Raw genomic sequence first — 18,590 nt, 5'->3', positions numbered from 1 at the left:
TGCTGTGCTGTCAGTGAGGCAGGGATGTGCTGCTGTCAGTGAGGCAGGGATGTGCTGCTGTCAGTGAGGCAGGGATGTGCTGTGCTGTCAGTGAGACAGGGATGTGCTGCTGTCAGTGAGGCAGGGATGTGCTGCTGTCAGTGAGGCAGAGATGTGCTGCTGTCAGTGAGGCAGTGATGTGCTGCTGTCAGTAATGCAGGGATGTGCTGCTGTCAGTGAGGCAGGGATGTGCTGCTGTCAGTGAGGCAGGGATGTGCTGTGCTGTCAGTGAGGCAGGGATGTGCTGCTGTCAGTGAGGCAGGGATGTGCTGCTGTCAGTGAGGCATGAATTTGCTGCTGTCAGTGAATGAGGGATGTGTCGCCATCACTGAGGCAGGAATGCGCCGCTGGTAGTGAGGCAGGGATGTGCTGCTGTCAGTGAGGCAGGAATGCGCCGCTGTCAGTGAGTCAGGGATGTGCTGCTGTCAGTGAGGCAGGGATGTGCTGTGCTGTCAGTGAGGCAGGGATGTGCTGCTGTCAGTGAGGCAGGGATGTGCTGCTGTCAGTGAGGCATGAATTTGCTGCTGTCAGTGAATGAGGGCTGTGCCGCCATCACTGAGGCAGGAATGCGCCGCTGTCAGTGAGTCAGGGATGTGCTGCTGTCAGTGAGGCAGGGATGTGCTGTGCTGTCAATGAGGCAGGGATGTGCTGCTGTCAGTGAGGCAGGGATGTGCTGCTGTCAGTGAGGCATGAATTTGTATATATGTATATATATATATGTACTCCTCCAGCAAGGATGGCACTCAGACACTTTGAAAACTTTTAAAGCTGCATTGATTTGGATGTGTATATATATATATATATATATATATATATTTATATACATTTATTTGGCAGAATGTTTCAATTTTATTTCTGTTAATCACTAATTTCCATTTCTTGCACGCACCTGGGTACATTTTGTAATGGGTGAGATCAGCAGATAGAAGGGGAGTGACATTATGTAAATATGCATGACCATTTGGCAGTATATTTACATAGCAAGCACCACTATGGCATAGTATACAGCTTTAATGGCCTGATCTGAGTCAGATGCAGGGGCAATGTTGGGATGCACTAGAGAGGTGTTATAGTATACAGCATTATGGGCCTGATTCCGAGTCTGACCAGTGGGGATGTTGTACGCAGTAGGAGGGGGTTTTCCTTGAGTTCATGGCAGATAAAATCCTGATGACGTTTGTACAGATACGCAGTACAGATTAACACACAGACAGACATACACACTCAGAGAAGGGCATTAGAAATGTGCTGGGCGTGCCTGTGTGGTTACACGGTGCTGGCTAATCGGATTCACATGTAGCGCTGTATTGTAGCTTTGGGGCACGTTACTGAAAATGGCTTGGTGCAGTGACGCTATATAGCTTACATTGGAGGCCATACCCAGATGTATGAGCTGCATCTAGCAGATAATGCAACTGATGGTGACATCTAAAGATGCGCCAAGATGTGCTGCAGCATCTGTAGGCACTGACAGTGGGCGTCTCAGTCCTTGCACATTTGGACGATGTAACCCGGGGAAGGGCTTTGTAGTAAAATTAGCATGATATCCAGACCCAACTGCAGTAAACGTTGCAAGAAAGTCTGTTTCAGGATGTATGAGGACGGAGTATCCAGCCCCATTGACATACTCTACCCATCAACAGACCCCGTCTCCATTAGGGCTGCTTCCGGAAATTTCCCGGGCTGGTTTTCCATCCCAATCAGCCCCTGACAGGAAACCATCTGGTTTTCCACCATCTATGGCTAAAGTATTCGTCATCAACCATAGACCATCGATAATTTTGAATCATCAATGGTCATCCTATCTCTCTGCACATGTTACATCTACCCCACCTGTAGTACAGAATGATTTTGCCCTTTGCCCATTCAGCCCCTATATGTGAAAAAGAATAAAGAAAAAAAAAAATCAAAGCTAGCAAGTGAAAACATATGTACGGACTTATTATTATTCTTATTCTTGTTGTTATTATTATTATTACTCCCCCCCCCCTTTCCAGTTTTTAAATATTGCATCACAATTAATATTTAATAATAAGCAAATGCCCTATTTGTATGTCATGATTGTATCATTGTTAAAAAACAGGAGATACAGGGGGTCACTCCGAGTTGCACAGCTACGATCATCTTCCCTGACATGCGGGGGGACGCCCAGCACAGGGCTAGTCCGCTCTGCATGTCAGTGCCGCACCCCCCCCCCTTTCCACAGAAGTGCAAAGGCATCGCACAGCGGCGATGCCTCTGCACTTCCAGAGTAACTCCCGGCCAGCGCAGCTTTAGCGTGCTGGCTGGGAGCTACTCGTCACTCCCTGGCCCGCAGCGGCTGCGTATGACGTCACACAGCCGCTGCGGGCCACTCCCCGCATGAAACGGCGGCCAAACGCCGCCGTTCCGTTCCCTCCCACCCACTTGTCAATCAGGCAGAGGCGATCGCAGCCCCGGTACGGCCTTCGGCCATCTGGCATGAACCGGCGCACTCTGGCAGCGGCGCATGCGCAGTGGGTACCCATTCGCTCAGCTGCGATAAAAAGCAGCGAGTGAACGGGTCAGAATGACCCCCATAGTGTATGTGGGTTGGGTATAAAATCCCATCCAGTTGCTTTTATAGTAGGTGTTTGACAATTACTGTATTTTATCCATTTGAAATATTTTTTTTCCAAGAAAATTTATTTTTAGTTTGCAAATGCTCAATGAAATTATAGATAAGTTTGGTCACCGCTTGTAAATGTTTAGAAATAGTTTAGCAAATGATTTCTCATACCGTGTATTGGTTATGTGTACTGTGACACAATGGCATATATGCAGGACTGTTTTGCTAACATTAGTAATTTATTTTCAGTAAATCTGTCTGAGCTAACTTAAGCCATGATTATTATTATTTCTCTGACGTCCTAGTGGATGCTGGGGACTCCGTAAGGACCATGGGGATATAGCGGCTCCGCAGGAGACAGGGCACAATAATAAAAGCTTTAGGATCAGGTGGTGTGCACTGGCTCCTCCCCCTATGACCCTCCTCCAAGCCTCAGTTAGATTTTTGTGCCCGGCCGAGAAGGGTGCAATCTAGGTGGCTCTCCTGAGCTGCTTAGAATAAAAGTTTAAGTTAGGTTTTTTTCTTTCAGTGAGACCTGCTGGCAACAGGCTCACTGCTACGAGGGACTTAGGGGAGAGAAGTAAACTCACCTGCGTGCAGGATGGATTTGCTTCTTAGGCTACTGGACACCATTAGCTCCAGAGGGAGTCGGAACACAGGTCTCACCCTGGGGTTCGTCCCGGAGCCGTGCCGCCGACCCCCCTTGCAGATGCCGAAGTTGAAGAGGTCCAGAGGTCCAGAAACAGGCGGCAGAAGACTTTCAGTCTTCATAAGGTAGCGCACAGCACTGCAGCTGTGCGCCATTGTTGTCAGCACACTTCACCAACAGTCACCAACTGTCACTGAGGGTGCAGGGCGCTGGGGGGGGGCGCCCTGGGCAGCAATGTATAATACCTTTTTATGGCTAAAATACATCACATATAGCCCTTGAGGCTATATGGATGTATTTAACCCCTGCCAGATCTCACAAACTCCGGGAGAAGAGCCCGCCGAAAAGGGGGCGGGGCCTATTCTCCTCAGCACACGGCGCCATTTTCCTGCTCAGCTCTGCTGTGAGGAAGGCTCCCAGGCTCTCCCCTGCACTGCACTACAGAAACAGGGTTAAAACAGAGAGGGGGGGCACTTATTTGGCGATATGATTACATATATAAAAATGCTATAAGGGAAAACACTTGTATAAGGGGTTGTCCCTGTATAATTATAGCGTTTTTGGTGTGTGCTGGCAAACTCTCCCTCTGTCTCCCCAAAGGGCTAGTGGGGTCCTGTCCTCTATCAGAGCATTCCCTGTGTGTGTGCTGTGTGTCGGTACGTGTGTGTCGACATGTAGGAGGACGATGTTGGTGAGGAGGCGGAGCAAATTGCCTGTATTGGTGATGTCACTCTCTAGGGAGTCGACACTGGAATGGATGGCTTATTTAGGAATTACGTGATAATGTCAACACGCTGCAAGGTCGGTTGACGACATGAGACGGCCGGCAAACAAATTAGTACCTGTCCAGGCGTCTCAGACACCGTCAGGGGCTTGTAAAAACGCCCATTTACCTCAGTCGGTTGACACAGACACAGACACGGACACTGACTCCAGTGTCGACGGTGAATAAACAAACGTATTTTCCTTTAGGGCCACACGTTTCATGTTAAGGGCAATGAAGGAGGTGTTACATATTTCTGATACTACAAGTACCACAAATAAGGGTATTATGTAGGGTGTGAATAAACTACTTGTAGTTTTTCCTGAATCAGATAAATTAAATGAAGTGTGTGATGATACGTGGGTTTCCTCCGATAGAAAATTATTGGCGGTATACCCTTTCCCGCCAGAAGTTAGGGCGAGTTGGGAAACACACCTTAGGGTGGATAAGGCGCTCACGCGCTTATAAAAACAAGGGGCGTTACCGTCTCAAGATACGGCAGCCCTCAAGGAGCCAGCTGATAGGAAGCTGAAAAATATCCTAAAAGTATATACACACATACTGGTGTTATACTACGACCAGCAATCGCCTCAGCCTGGATGTGCAGCGCTGAGGGGGCTTGGTCGGATTTCCTGACTGAAAATATTGATACCCTTGACAGGGACAAGATTTTATTGACTATAGATGCATTTCTATATATGCGAGATGCGCAGAGGGATATTTGCATTCTGGCATCAAGAGTAAATGTGATGTCCATATCTGCCAGACGAAGACACGACAGTGGTCAGGTGATGCAGATTCCAGACGGCACATGGAAGTATTGCCGTATAAAGGGGCGGTCCATCGGACCTGGTGGCCATGGCAACAGCTGAAAAATCCACCTTTTGTTACCCCAAGTCACATCTCAGCAGAAAAGGACACAGTCTTTTCAGTCTCAGTCCTTTCGTCCCCATAAGGGCAGGCGGGCAAAAGGGCCAGTCATATCTGCCCAGGGGTAGAGGAAAGGGAAGAAGACTGCAGCAGGCAGCCCATTCCCAGGAACAGAAGCCCTCCACAGCTTCTGCCAAGTCCGCAGCATGACGCTGGGGCAGTACAAGCGGACTCAGGTGCGGTAGGGGGTCATCTCAAGAGTTTCAGCACGCAGGGGGCTCACTCACAAGTGGACTCCTGGATCCTACACGTAGTATCCCAGGTGTACATTGGAAATTCGAGACGTCTCCCCCTCGCAGGTTCCTGAAGTCTGCTTTACCAACGTCTCCCTCCGACAGGGAGGCAGTATTGGGAACAATTCACAGGCTGTATTCCCAGCAGGTGATAATCAAAGTACCCCTTCTACAACAAGGGAAGGGGTATTATTCCACACTATATTGTGGTACTGAAGCCAGACGGCTCGGTGAGATCTGAAATATTTGAACACTTACATACAAGCGTTCAAATCAAGATGGAGTCACTCAGAGTAGTGATAGCGAACCAGGAAGAAGGGGACGATATGGTGTCACTGGATATCAGGGACACTTACCTACATGTCCAAATTTGCCTTCTCACCAAGGGTACCTCAGGTTCGTGGTACAGAACTGTCACTATCAGTTCAGACGCTGCCGTTTGGATTGTCCACGGCACCCCGGGTCTTTACCAAGGTAATGGCCGAAATGATGATTCTTCTTAAAAGAAATATGGACGCTTTCCTGATAAAGGCAAGGTCCAGAGAACAGTTGGAGGTCGGAGTAGCACTATCTTAAGTAGTTCTACGACAGCACGAGTGGATTCTAAATATTCCAAAATCGCAGTTTTTTCCGACGACACGTCTACTGTTCCTAGGGATGATTCTGGACACAGTCCAGAAAAGGATGTTTTCTCCCGGAGAAGAAAGCCAGGGAGTTATCCGAGCTAGTCAGGAACCTCCTAAAACCAGGAAAAGTATCAGTGCATCATTGCACAAGGATCCTGTGAAAAATGGTGGTTTCTTACAAAGCGATCCCATTCGGTAGATTTCACGCAAGAACCTTTCCGTGGGATCTGCTGGAAAAATGGTCCGGATCGCATCTTCAGATGCATCAGCGGATAACCCTGTCTCCAAGGACAAGGGTGTTTCTTCTGCGGTGGCTGCAGAGTGCTCATCTATGAAAGGGCCGCAGATTCGGCATTCAGGACTGGGTCCTGGTGACCACGGATGCCAGTCTGAGTGGCTGGGGAGCAGTCACACAAGGAAAAAATTTCCAGAGAGTGTGATCAAGTCTGGAGACTTCTCTCCACATAAATATACTGGAGCTAAGGGCAATTTACAATGCTCTAAGCTTAGCAAGACCTCTGCTTCAAGGTCAGCCGGTATTGATCCAGTGGGACAACATCACGGCAGTCGCCCACGTAAACAGGGCGGCACAAGAAGCAGGAGGGAAATGGCAGAAACTACAAGGATTCTTCGCTGGGCGAAAAATCATGTGATAACACTCTCAGCAGTGTTCATTCCGGGAGTGGAAAACTGGGAAGCAGACTTCCTCAGCAGGCATGACCTCTACCCGGGAGAGTGGGGACTTCATCGGGAAGTCTTCCACATGATTGTAAACCGTTGGGAAAAACCAAAGGTGGACATGATGGCGTCCCGCCTGAACAAAAAAACTAGACAGATATTGCGCCAGGTCAAGGGACCCTCAGGCAATAGCGGTGGACGCTCTGGTAACACTGTGGGTGTACCAGTCAGAGTATGTGTTCCCTCCTATGCCTCTCATACCAAAAGTACTGAGAATCATAAGAGGGAGATGAGTAAGAACGATACTCGTGGTTCCGGATTGGCCAAGAAGGACTTGGTACCCGAAACTTCAAGAGATGTTCACGGAAGACCCGTGGCCTCTACCTTTAAGAAAGGACCTGCTCCAGCAGGGGCCTTGTCTGTTCCAAGACTTACCGCGGCCGCGTTTGACGGCATGGCGGTTGAACGCCGGATCCTGAAAGGGCATTCCAGATGAAGTCATCCCTACCCTGGTCGAAGACAGGAAGGATGTAACCGCAAAACATTTTCACCGCATTTGGTGAAGATATGTTGCGTGGTGTGAGGCCAAGAAGGCCCCTACAGAGGAATTCCAACTGGGTCGTTTCCTACATTTCCTGAAAACAGGACTGTCTATGGGCCTAAAATTAGGGCCCATTAAGGTTCAAATTTCGGCCCTGTCGAATTTCTTCCAGAAAGAACTGGCTTTAGTGCCTGACGTTCAGATGTTTGTAAAAGGGGTACTGCATATACAGCCTCATTTTGTGCCCCAGTGGCACCTTGGGATCTCAATGTTGTTTTGAGTTTCCTAAAGTCACATTGGTTTGAACCACTCACCACTGTGGACTTAAAATATCTCACATGGAAGGTGACGATGCTATTAGCCCTGGCTTCAGCCAGGCGTGTGTCAGAATTGGCGGCTTTATCATATATAAAGCCCTTACTTAATTTTTCATTCTGACAGGGCAGAATTGAGGACTCGTCCTCAATTTCTCCTTAAGGTGTTTTCTGTTTTTCACATGAACCAACCTATTGTGGTACCTGCGGGTACTAGGGACTTGGAGGACTCCAAGTTACTTGACGTTGTCAGGGCCCTGAAAAATATGTTTCCAGGACGGCTGGAGTCAGAAAATCTGACTCGCTGTTTAGCCTGTATGCACCCAACAAGATGGGTGCTCCTGCTTCTAAGCAGACGATTGCTCGCTGGATTTGTAATACAATTCAGTTTACACATTCTGTGGCAGGCCTGCCACAGCCAAAATCTGTAAAAGCCCATTCCAAAAGGAAGGGGGCTCATCTTGGGCGACTGCCCGAGGGGTCTCGGCTTTACAACTTTGCCGAGCAGTTACTTGGTCAGGGGCAAACACGTTTGCTAAATTCTACAAATTTGATACCCTGGCTGAGGAGGACATGGAGTCTCTCATTCGGTGCTGCAGGGTCATCCGCACTCTCCCGCCCGTTTGGGAGCTTTGGTATAATCCCCATGGTCCTTACGGAGTCCCCAGCATCCACTAGGACGTCAGAGAAAATAAGATTTTACTTACCGATAAATCTATTTCTCGTAGTCCGTAGTGGATGCTGGGCGCCCATCCCAAGTGCGGATTGTCTGCAATACTTGTACATAGTTATTGTTACAAAAATCGGGTTATTCTTGTTGTGAGCCATCTTGTCAGAGGCTCCTTCGTTGTTATCATACTGTTAACTGGGTTCAGATCACAGGTTGTACGGTGTAATTGGTGTGGCTGGTATGAGTCTTACCCGGGATTCAATATCCTTCCTTATTATGCACGCTCGTCCGGGCACAGTATCCTAACTGAGGCTTGGAGGAGGGTCATAGGGGGAGGAGCCAGTGCACACCACCTGATCCTAAAGCTTTTATTATTGTGCCCTGTCTCCTGCGGAGCCGCTATATCCCCATGGTCCTTACGGAGTCCCCAGCATCCACTACGGACTACGAGAAATAGATTTATCGGTAAGTAAAATCTTATTTATTTTTTTTCATATTTTTGAATTTTTGGAACTTCAGATTTTGGGGGTAATTCCAAGTTGATCGCAACAGGATTTTTTTTAGCAATTGGGCAAAACCATGTGCACTGCAGGGGGGGGGGTGGGCAGATATAACATTTGCAAAGAGAGTTAGATTTGGGTTGGTTATTTTGTTTCTGTGCAGGGTAAACACTGGCTGCTTTATTATTACACTGCAATTTAGATTGCAGATTGAACTCACCACACCCAAATCTATCTCTCTCTGCACATGTTATATCTGCCCCCCTGCAGTGCACATGGTTTTGCCCAACTGCTAAAAAATGTCCTGCTGCGATCAACTTGGAATTACCCCCTTTGTCTTTTTTCCCCCCTTCATTTATCATGATTATTTGTTTACAATAACTTTCTCTGGAATACATATACAGGAATGTTCTGCCACAGACACTAAAACATATACACGGGTTTGTGTTTCAGGTTCTCCAACACTGCTGCCAGATGTAACAAGTGAATTATGGCCTTCTGAGGAATTAACTTCTTCCTCTGTCACCAGTGAAGTAGTGACTACAATTGAACAATCAGAAGAGATGGAGAATTCTACTTTGTATAACAACACAACATTATCGAGCAAGAATTCCAACACTAGTGATACAAGCCCAACCTCCAGTATCCAAGACAATATAACAATGCAGTTGGGAGAACTCAATCCTTCTGAATCTTCACCACTTTCTTCATTCCAGCCTACAAACTCAGGTCTAAGTGATTCCAACACATTTACCTTATTGACTTTGCCTTTACATCCATCATCCCCATATACATCTTCTGCTTCTGGAGCAGATAGTTTGACTCCTTTTCCATCATCATCGTCATCATCTTCATCGTCATCATCATTATCATTATCAACAATATCATCTAACCAGTTTTTCATATCATCCACTGATGTAGATGATACATCTTCCACTGTTGCACCTTATTCTAGCATGGTACCACTAGGAAACAGTACGGGGGGAAACTTAAATCAGGACGTTGTTACAGATGTTATAAAATCTACTCCTATGGTAACTGGCAAGACCTTGACCATTGAAACCACCAGTTTGGAGAAAATGGAAATAGAAATATCAACTTTCGAAGCTACAAAATTTTCAGTGCAAGAATCCTTCACACAAACACCACATTCTTCAACACTTAAAACCACAGCAATCTCTAACATTGAATCAAATAATGACTCCTTGACTACTTCATATAAACTCTCCATTCCATTTACATCTACTTTTACATTATCTTTAGACACACTAGACACTAACAATTCAAAATCATATGGAGCAGAAACATTTTCTTTTACCCAGTCAACATCTACTGTAATGTCTACATCGACTGACCATGTTGATTTTATGGATGGAGGCTCATCTGATAATCAGACAAGTAACTCTACATCCTATCCAAGTACATCATTCATACCATCTTTCACAGACGAAACTACAGAGGTTCTAAACGTAACAAACAACCCTCCATCGGATCAATATGCCACCATATACAATGCCTACAAAACTACAGATATTGGCCTTAGAGAATCTTTAGCAACTGATGAAATTATTGTGTCTCCAGCAATAATCACTATAAATAATAGTAGTAATACCAACAGTCCAGTCTCCAATAATTCGGCATATATGGTATCTCAGACAACAAGCAGCCCCTCTACTCAGCATACAGAAACAAGTATTTCCTCCAAGAGCAATGCAATGGCCCTGTCTACTGTAGAACTTGAAGCTATTTCAGGTTCTGCCCCTACAAATGTATTAGCACTAACTAGTGAGTCTACTCGAGCAATAGGTGACACTAAATCTGAAGTTGCAATGACCTCTATTATGACAAGTATGAATCCTGAGCTGAACTCTCCAAGTCCTCTTCAACTACATACAACTATAGAAAGTGACACTGATCTTCATATGTCATCAAATGCTCCATTGGAAAATGATGAGAACTCATCTAGGCTATCACCAACAATGCAGTCTAGAACGTCGACCCAGATATCACCAGAATTTATCACAACAATCTCTTATTTTTACATTGATACTGTGTCAAACACAAAGAATTCGGAACACAGTACAGAAAAAGCATTATCTGTGGAAACAACAACCTCTGGAATTGGATTAAGTTCATCTAGCAATGAGCTGGGGTACACCATCACTGACATTACATCATTATCTCAACCTAATACATCAACTATATTATTTTCTTCTCAGTCTATAGCTGATGAAATGACAACAGAAGCGTATTTGTCCAATGAAATAGCCACATACAACACTGGTACAAACACAGACAAAATACTGAACAATTTTACAGAAATCCTGTTGACCAATACTACAAAAATACAAAATATAAGTGAAGAAAATACAATTTCCAGTTCAATTCAGACAGAACCCAATACCTCAGCCAGTAATATCCCATTAGAAGTCACCATTTCATATTCTGAGGAGTTGACCTCCCATCTTAGTATACAATCAAGTACCATTGTCCCATCAGTAGCTCCAGTGGAGACATTAACCCAGCATGCGCCAAGTGCCACCAGTAATGTCATAACATCGTGGACCAAGTCATCTACATTGACAGTTAACGGTAGTGAAAACACAGAGATCCTGCAGACAAATTTTACAGAGGACACTATTCACATAGTCACAGACAATCCAAACATCAGTGAAAAAAGTACAGCTATTTCATCAACATTTAAATCCTTTACAAGCAATGCTTTGTCAACCTTTCATGAATCAACATCTAATCTTGATAGTAGTATAGAACCAAGTACCATTAGATCATTATCAAAAACAACATCAGTGGAAACAACATTGTCTACACCAAGTGAGACTAGCAAATACATGACATCTTGGACTTCTGAAACGTCCAGTGTTTTGTCTCCACCTGTAATAAACACATCAACTACACTGTATTCTCAGTCAAATGCAACATCTACTTTGGAAACACCATCAGAATCTTCTATGTCCACAATGATGTATAGGACTAATATAAACACAGACAGCCTGCAGACATATTCTACAGGAGAGATCAGTCAGACAGTCACATACAGTCCCAATATCAATCAAGAAAACACAACTTTCATGTCAACAATGACAGAATATGGAAGCACAAACAGCAAAGCAACTTTGGATGAATCAACGTCCGATCTTGGTATAACTACAAAGCCAAATCAAACAACTGTAACTACACGCAGTGAAGATATTACCAGTAGTAATGTAATAACAACACGGACTATTACTCATAATAATACTACAGTGACTAATGTTACATCACCATCTGTGTTAAACTCAACTATAATATTATTCTCCTCCCAGCCCACTGTCACTTCTGCTCCTGAAACTCTTATGTCTACTTGGACATCTAGTGCTCCATATGAAATGAACACAAACACAGAGAGTTTGCAGACAAATTCTTTTGGGCACTCCAGTTACACTACCACAAATTCCAGGTCAACTAACACAGAGTCTAGAACCTCAACCAGTTTTCTATCATCAGACTTTCCTTCGTCATATTCTGAAACAACAGTGATTTCTGAAGCAACAATATCATTGGAGGAAAGAACTGGAACTATGGTAAGTACCCCATCTAATACAGTACTTATTATTGATAATAGTACCACAAGCTCTGCCATTACATTGCTAGCTGCATTGACCGCATCGACAATACTATTCTCTTCTCAGTCCAGTTCAACAATTGCTGGTGAAACTCCAACTGGAATGCATATATCTAACGGGACAATCACGGTAATATATAACCCTGATACAAACACAGAGCATTTGCAGACTGGGGAGATATCAAGCCATCAATCTGTTTCCAGCGGCATAACGACAGCACTCTTTCCTAAGATGTCTGAAAGTGTAGTAAGTATCACAGATTATGTGGACTCTACCACACACTTTACTCCACACTCAGAAGCTATGACTTCATCAAGCAATCAATCTACGGATCAGTTGAGGGCCTCTACAGTACCAAGTATCTCATTCAGTGAGTCTACAAATCAGACAAGTCAAGAAACTTCACAAAGTGCTGAGATTTCTTCCACCATCAACTCAATACTATCTCAACCTACATCTGAAAAACAACTTGACTCTACTTCTACAGTTTATACTGATTTACAATCACAGTCTACAACTCCTTACACTTTGCCCTTCACCACTCATAGTGAGATACCTTCAGCACGGCCCTTGACATCTAAAATATCTCCAGCAATGACCACTGTGAGTAATGCTACAAATATTCAGCAGACAGTAACAGGAGAATCCAACATCTCAACATACTTAGGGTCAACGACTCAAGCTGACTATTCAGTTACAATCACTGTAGGTAGTACTAATGGCAGCAGCACTCACAAAGCAGTCACTTCAGATTCCATTCTCCAAACCATATCTCATTTGTCATCCACATCTATAACGCCAACTCATTCATCATCCTTGGCACATACAACTACAATCTTTCCAATGAACATATCTAATTCTCTTTCTACAGTCTCTTCTATGGTATCTTCTGCTGAAGTTTCAACTGTTTCCACTGCAGGAATTGCAACACAAACCTTTACCTCTATACCAACTCCTTCTTCCTCTTACGTAACTCATACAAACCACACAAGTCATATTTCACCATCAATTATTAATATATTGGTGTCAACAAAGCTCACAAAGGCTACCCAGGCTCCAACATCAGGGGAACTTACTGCACAAACCACACATTTTATACCAACAAACCACACAGCACATACACCTACTATAGTTGTTCTTCCAACCACAGTAAAAACCAGCATAGTCACAAGAACCCCCTCAATCACGACTCATGCATCGAGTACAAGTACGATCAAAGCTATGTCAGATACCTCCAAAACATCAACTGTTCTCCCTCAAACCATTACTACGCCAACCATGGCAACTACAACAGCATCCATGACTACGACCGTGACTTCTGTGGCACCATTGACAAATGCTACTTCTACTCATAGCACAAATCCGACAACCATCTTTAGCACGTCAATAACACCTTCTTTGGAGTGTAAGCTATCATCAAACACCATGATAAAAAGTGGTAAGTCCTTTTAGCACTTTCTTTGCATTTGAATATTCACATCCAGTTGTATGTGAGAAAATAATATGGAACTGTGTTGGAAAAAATAAAAAGGAATGTAAATGAAGGACTTAGAATATTCATCAGTGCTTATAAATCAAATATACTGGAATACTATGCAAACCTTTTGCAGAAATGAATTACATACTGATGAATAGACTACACTAGCACAGATTAAGACTGTTTTAAAATGGTGTAATTTAATTGATTGTTTTGACCAAATAGACCAGTGGTTCCCAAACTCAGTCCTGAGAACCCCTAACGGTTCATGTTTTCCAGGTCACGCGGCAGGTGCACTGTGTATGACCAACTGTCACATTTCAAAAATCCACAGGTGACCTGGAAAAATTGAACTGTTAGAAGTCCTTGAGGACAGAGGGGCACATGTATTAAGCCTGGGGAAGTGATAAAGCAGTGATAAGTGCAAGGTGATAACGCACCAGCCAGTCATTACGTGTTGGGTATATGATCCTGGCGGTCAGAATACCGACGACGGGGTCCCAGCCACCAGAATGCTGGCAAGTGGGGGGCGCGCGCAACGAAGCCCCTTGCAGGCTTGCTGCACTCGCCACAGGTTCTATTCCCATTCTATGGGTGTCGTGGACACCCACGAGTGGGAATAGCCCTAGCGCAGCTGGCAACATTCTGGCAGCTGGGATCCCGGCATCGTTTTTCTGAACGCCGGGATCCCGAACGCCGGGATCATAACTATATCCTATCATTACAGTTTGAAAAATGGCAGTTAGTGAGCTGATTGGCTGGTGCATTATCACCTTCCACTTATTACTGCTTTATCACTTCTCGCTGTGCTCGCCACGCTGCGGGTTCGGCGGCTTCCTGCGCTCACCACAGGTTCTATTCCCACTCTATGGTTGTCGTGGACACCCATGAGTGGGAATAGCCCTAGCGCAGCTACCGGCATTCTGGCGGCTGGGATCCTAGCGTCGGTATTCTGAACGCTGGGATCCCAACCGCCAAGAGCATAACTACATCCCATAATTACAGTTTGAAAAATGACAGTTTGGAGCTGATTGGCTGGTGCATTATTACCTTCCACTTATTACTGCTTCATCGCTTCTCCGGGCTTAATACATCTGCCCCAGAGTTTGGGAACTTCTGCAATAGACCAATCATTGTACTGTACCACATTCCAGCTGCTAAACGATTACTATTCATGATCACAGTTTGATTCTGTCAAAAAGGATTTCATTGGGTAGTGCAGAGAAACCTGGGCAAACAATGAGCCGTGTCGCTGAGTGTAACGCAATGCTATACTGTTGAGATCTGAGTGTTCATGTGGATGTCTGAATAGACTGAGCAGTGAGACTTGGCATCTCCTGTATGGCACTTGGCCAGATCACACTCTAATCTCTTGGCGGTTGCACTGAGCACCTAGATGACACTGTATGTGGTTCTCTTTATTCCTATACTATAATATGGGGAGGTTTGTTCAAATTAAGTATTTATCTATCTGATTGAAGGAATGGAGCATAAAACCATGGGAGTTTAAATAATAAGCGTCACATTCTACACTTTCATGTTTATACCTTAAATTTAAAAGGGCAATGCATTTACCAGCCGTGTTTTGCTATTAAAATGATTGCCCTTTTAATTTTCGGGCATAAACATGATAGGAAGTGGCGGGGTTCAGAACCCGATGCTACATAAATAAACCCATTGGAGAGAGATAAAGTGAGTAGTTGCCAAAACAACCAATAAGCTTCTGTCATTTCAAAGACTGCTCTAGATAAATGACAATTACAAGCTGATTAGTTGCATTGAGCATATACACTTTATCTCTCTCCAAGGCTTGATACACCACCCCCTCAGAGAAATACAGGAAAATATCAATTCACAGCACAGACATTCTGACTTGATAAATTGTAACTTACAATTTTGATCGGGTTACATACGTTTTACCAGCAGACGGGATGCCGGCTGTCAATTTCCCGACAGCGGCATTCCGCCTACCAGAATGTCGGCAGCGGGGCGAGCGTGAAGAGTCCCCTTGCGGGCTTGCCGGACACCCGCGAGTGGGAATGAATAGCCCTGGTTCTGCAAGCAAGCAGAAAAGCCACCGTTTAGTAAATAAACCCCTAAGACTTTATGGAAATGCCAGAACTTTAGACTTCTATTTAAGAATAGACAGGCTGTGGTGTTTACACGGGCCTGTCAGAAACATCATCTTGTACACGTCTCTCATCTCATGTACAGATAGAGTGCAGTGCAAACATTGCTTTCTGCCCAAGGCTACATGCAGTATTAAAGAGTCTGTGTGTCGGCTTTGTAAGGATGGCGTTGCTGAGCCGCACAGATTTTAGTTTACAGCAGATTCTGAGCAAACGTGTCCTGAAATGTTTCGGATTGTGTCTTTATTGCTAGGGAAACTAGACCTTCTCTACCTGTAACATGATGGTAAAGTGTATTGTCAAATACAGATTCTATTATTAAAACACTGCTTACACATGTACATTTGTCCTAAATATTGAAAAAATGTGATACATTATTACTGCCGTGCCTGTACTTACATCCCACAAATATACTTTATACCACCGGTACACACCCTTTTAAGGCATGCTTGCCTACTACTGAAAAAGTATTTCAGGGAGATTGCGAAAGCAACACCTGCAATATAAGCGCTTACTGACTCAGCTAGTCCAGCCCCACCCCTATCTCCGCCTACATGCATCTCCCCTTCCCCGGCTTCGTCAGAGTGGAATCTTCAATCGAAAGGTAAGTCTGGGGTAAGGAGCAATCAGGGAGATTGCTAGACTCTTCTGGGAGTCAGGGAGATTGCTACTATTTCAGGGAGTCTCCCTAACAATCAGGGAGATTTGGCGAGTATTAGGGTGGCCAATCCCGGGATCGGCGGAATCCATGGATTTAGGGCCAAAATTGCCGGGATTTCAGTCCTGGGATTGGAGCTTCCAATCCCGGGATTTTCTGATTGAGCTGCGCATGCGTGGTTTCTCTTTCTGCCGGGTAGCGCTGAGCATCTTGAGCACTCTGCTCAGAAGCTGCTCGGCCGTGCACGGCGCCACGTGACGTCAGAGGTCACTGCGCACACAGCCCCGCGCCGGGACGTCCCTCCAGCCTTACCAGCTCGCCATCTGCACAGCACAGCCCCGCGTTGGGGCGCCCCTTCAGCCATGCCAGCCGCACAGCGCAGCCCTGCGCTGGGACGACCCCTTCACTCATGCCAGCCGTCTGTGCACCGCTGCCCCGCGCCGAGATCAGTATTGGGTTGGCCTGGCCGGCCCTGGACTGGAGACTATAGATAGGATGGAGTCGGGACCCTGAGGGATGGGAGGAGGAGGGATCCCTGCTTCTGCCTGCAGTGACCAGCACCACACCGCTCATCCCCACGTTCAGTAAGACAGTGCCTGCTGCCTGGGTCCTGCTTCCATCACACTGTGGGCACCCCCCTGTTGCTGCTCTTTTGGAAAAAAAAAAAGACAGTCACTGGAGTCACACTGGAAGAGGGTGAGTCAGTGAAATTATTTTATTCCAAGGGAGTGCAATGGTGCAGCACGACAATTTTATTTACTGTGGGGCTGGCCATGATTATGTATATTTAATTTGATTCTTGTGGTGTGTAGGGGTGACTGGGACAGGGTTCGACTGGGGGCCCTGAAAGTTATTTTATTCCTGTGGGGGCCTGGGGTCAGTGTGGGCCATGAATGTTAATTTATTCCTGTGGGCACTGTTGGGGCCTTGCTGAGACCATGAAAATTGTATTTTTTTCCTGTGGGCCTTTGTTGGGCCATGAATTTTTTTTATTTTATTTTTTAATACCTGTGGTGTTGGGGCCCCAGTCTAAGCCCTAACACCACAGGAATCTATATCCTTTAGAACGTAAGCTCTCACTAGCAGGGCCCTCAACCCTCATGTGCATATCCTTCTCTTAGTTAAACCATCTTCGATGGCACTTAATCCTGCGGGTTTTCTCTACCGTCCTTGAGGATGCTGGGACTCCGTAAGGACCATGGGGAATAGACGGGCTCCGCAGGAGATAGGGCACTTTAAGAAAGCTTTGGATTCTGGGTGTGCACTGGCTCCTCCCTCTATGCCCCGCCTCCAGACCTCAGTTTTACACTGTGCCCAGAGCAAGATGGGTGCACTGCAGAGAGCTCTCCAGAGTTCTCTGCCTGAAAGCATTTTTGTTTGGATTTTTCTTTCTACTTTTTACTACTTTTTCACAGGGAGCACTGCTGGCAACAGGCTCCCTGCATCGAGGGACTGAGGAGAGAGGAGCAGACCTTCTTGTCAAAGATAGGCTCTGCTTCCTCGGCTACTGGACACCATTAGCTCCAGAGGGGGTGAACGCAGGTTCTTACTGGACGTCCACCCCCGGAGCCGCGCCGCCGTTCTCCTCACAGAGCCAGAAGTCAGAAGACGTCTCAGGCGGCAGAAGCCTTCAGCTTCACTGAGGTAACGCACAGCACCGCAGCTGTGCGTCATTGCTCCCATACACCTCACATACTCCGCTCACTGTAAGGGTGCAGGGCGCAGGGGGGGGGGGGGGGGGGGCGCCGTGGGCAGCAATATAAACTTCTGCATGGCAAAAAGACTATATACATGTACAGGTGGGCTCTGTACATGTATATAAAAGAGCCCCCGCCATATTTGACTAAGTTTGAGCGGGACAGAAGCCCGCTGCCGAGGGGGCGGGGCTTCTCTCTCAGCACTCACCAGCGCCATTTTCTCTCCACAGCACTGCTGAGAGGAAGCTCCCCGGACTCTCCCCTGCTTACACATGGTGAAAGGGTGCTTAAAAGAGAGGGGTGGGCACATAATTGGCGGTTTACATATTACACAGCGCTGCTGGGGAAAAACATTTTGTGTTGGTCTCCAGGGTTATTGCGCCGGGGTGTGTGCTGGCATACTCTCTCTGTCTCTCCAAAGGGCCTTGACAGGGATACTGTCTTCTGAAAAGGGGTTCCCTGTGTGTGTGAAGTGT

The 18,590-nt window shown here is 45.9% G+C and overlaps 1 protein-coding gene across 4 annotated transcripts in view; it reads left to right on the top strand.

Annotated features, from left to right (window-relative positions):
* Positions 1 to 18,590, top strand: part of KIAA1549L (KIAA1549 like) — a 477,170-nt gene that overhangs the window by 177,122 nt on the left and 281,458 nt on the right. For 2 of the 4 annotated variants that reach the window (XM_063944515.1, XM_063944513.1), the window contains exon 2: positions 8,984 to 13,591. In XM_063944515.1, coding sequence (XP_063800585.1) covers positions 8,984 to 13,591 — 4,608 coding nt within the window. The remainder of the gene's footprint in view (positions 1 to 8,983; positions 13,592 to 18,590) is intronic. The other 2 variants (XM_063944516.1, XM_063944517.1) reach the window with 2 other exon arrangements.

The sequence above is a fragment of the Pseudophryne corroboree genome, chromosome 11 (genome assembly GCF_028390025.1).
Source record: "Pseudophryne corroboree isolate aPseCor3 chromosome 11, aPseCor3.hap2, whole genome shotgun sequence".
Taxonomy (NCBI): domain Eukaryota; kingdom Metazoa; phylum Chordata; class Amphibia; order Anura; family Myobatrachidae; genus Pseudophryne; species Pseudophryne corroboree.
Note: the sequence above shows the minus strand (reverse complement) of the source record. Positions and strands in the feature narration are given on the sequence as shown.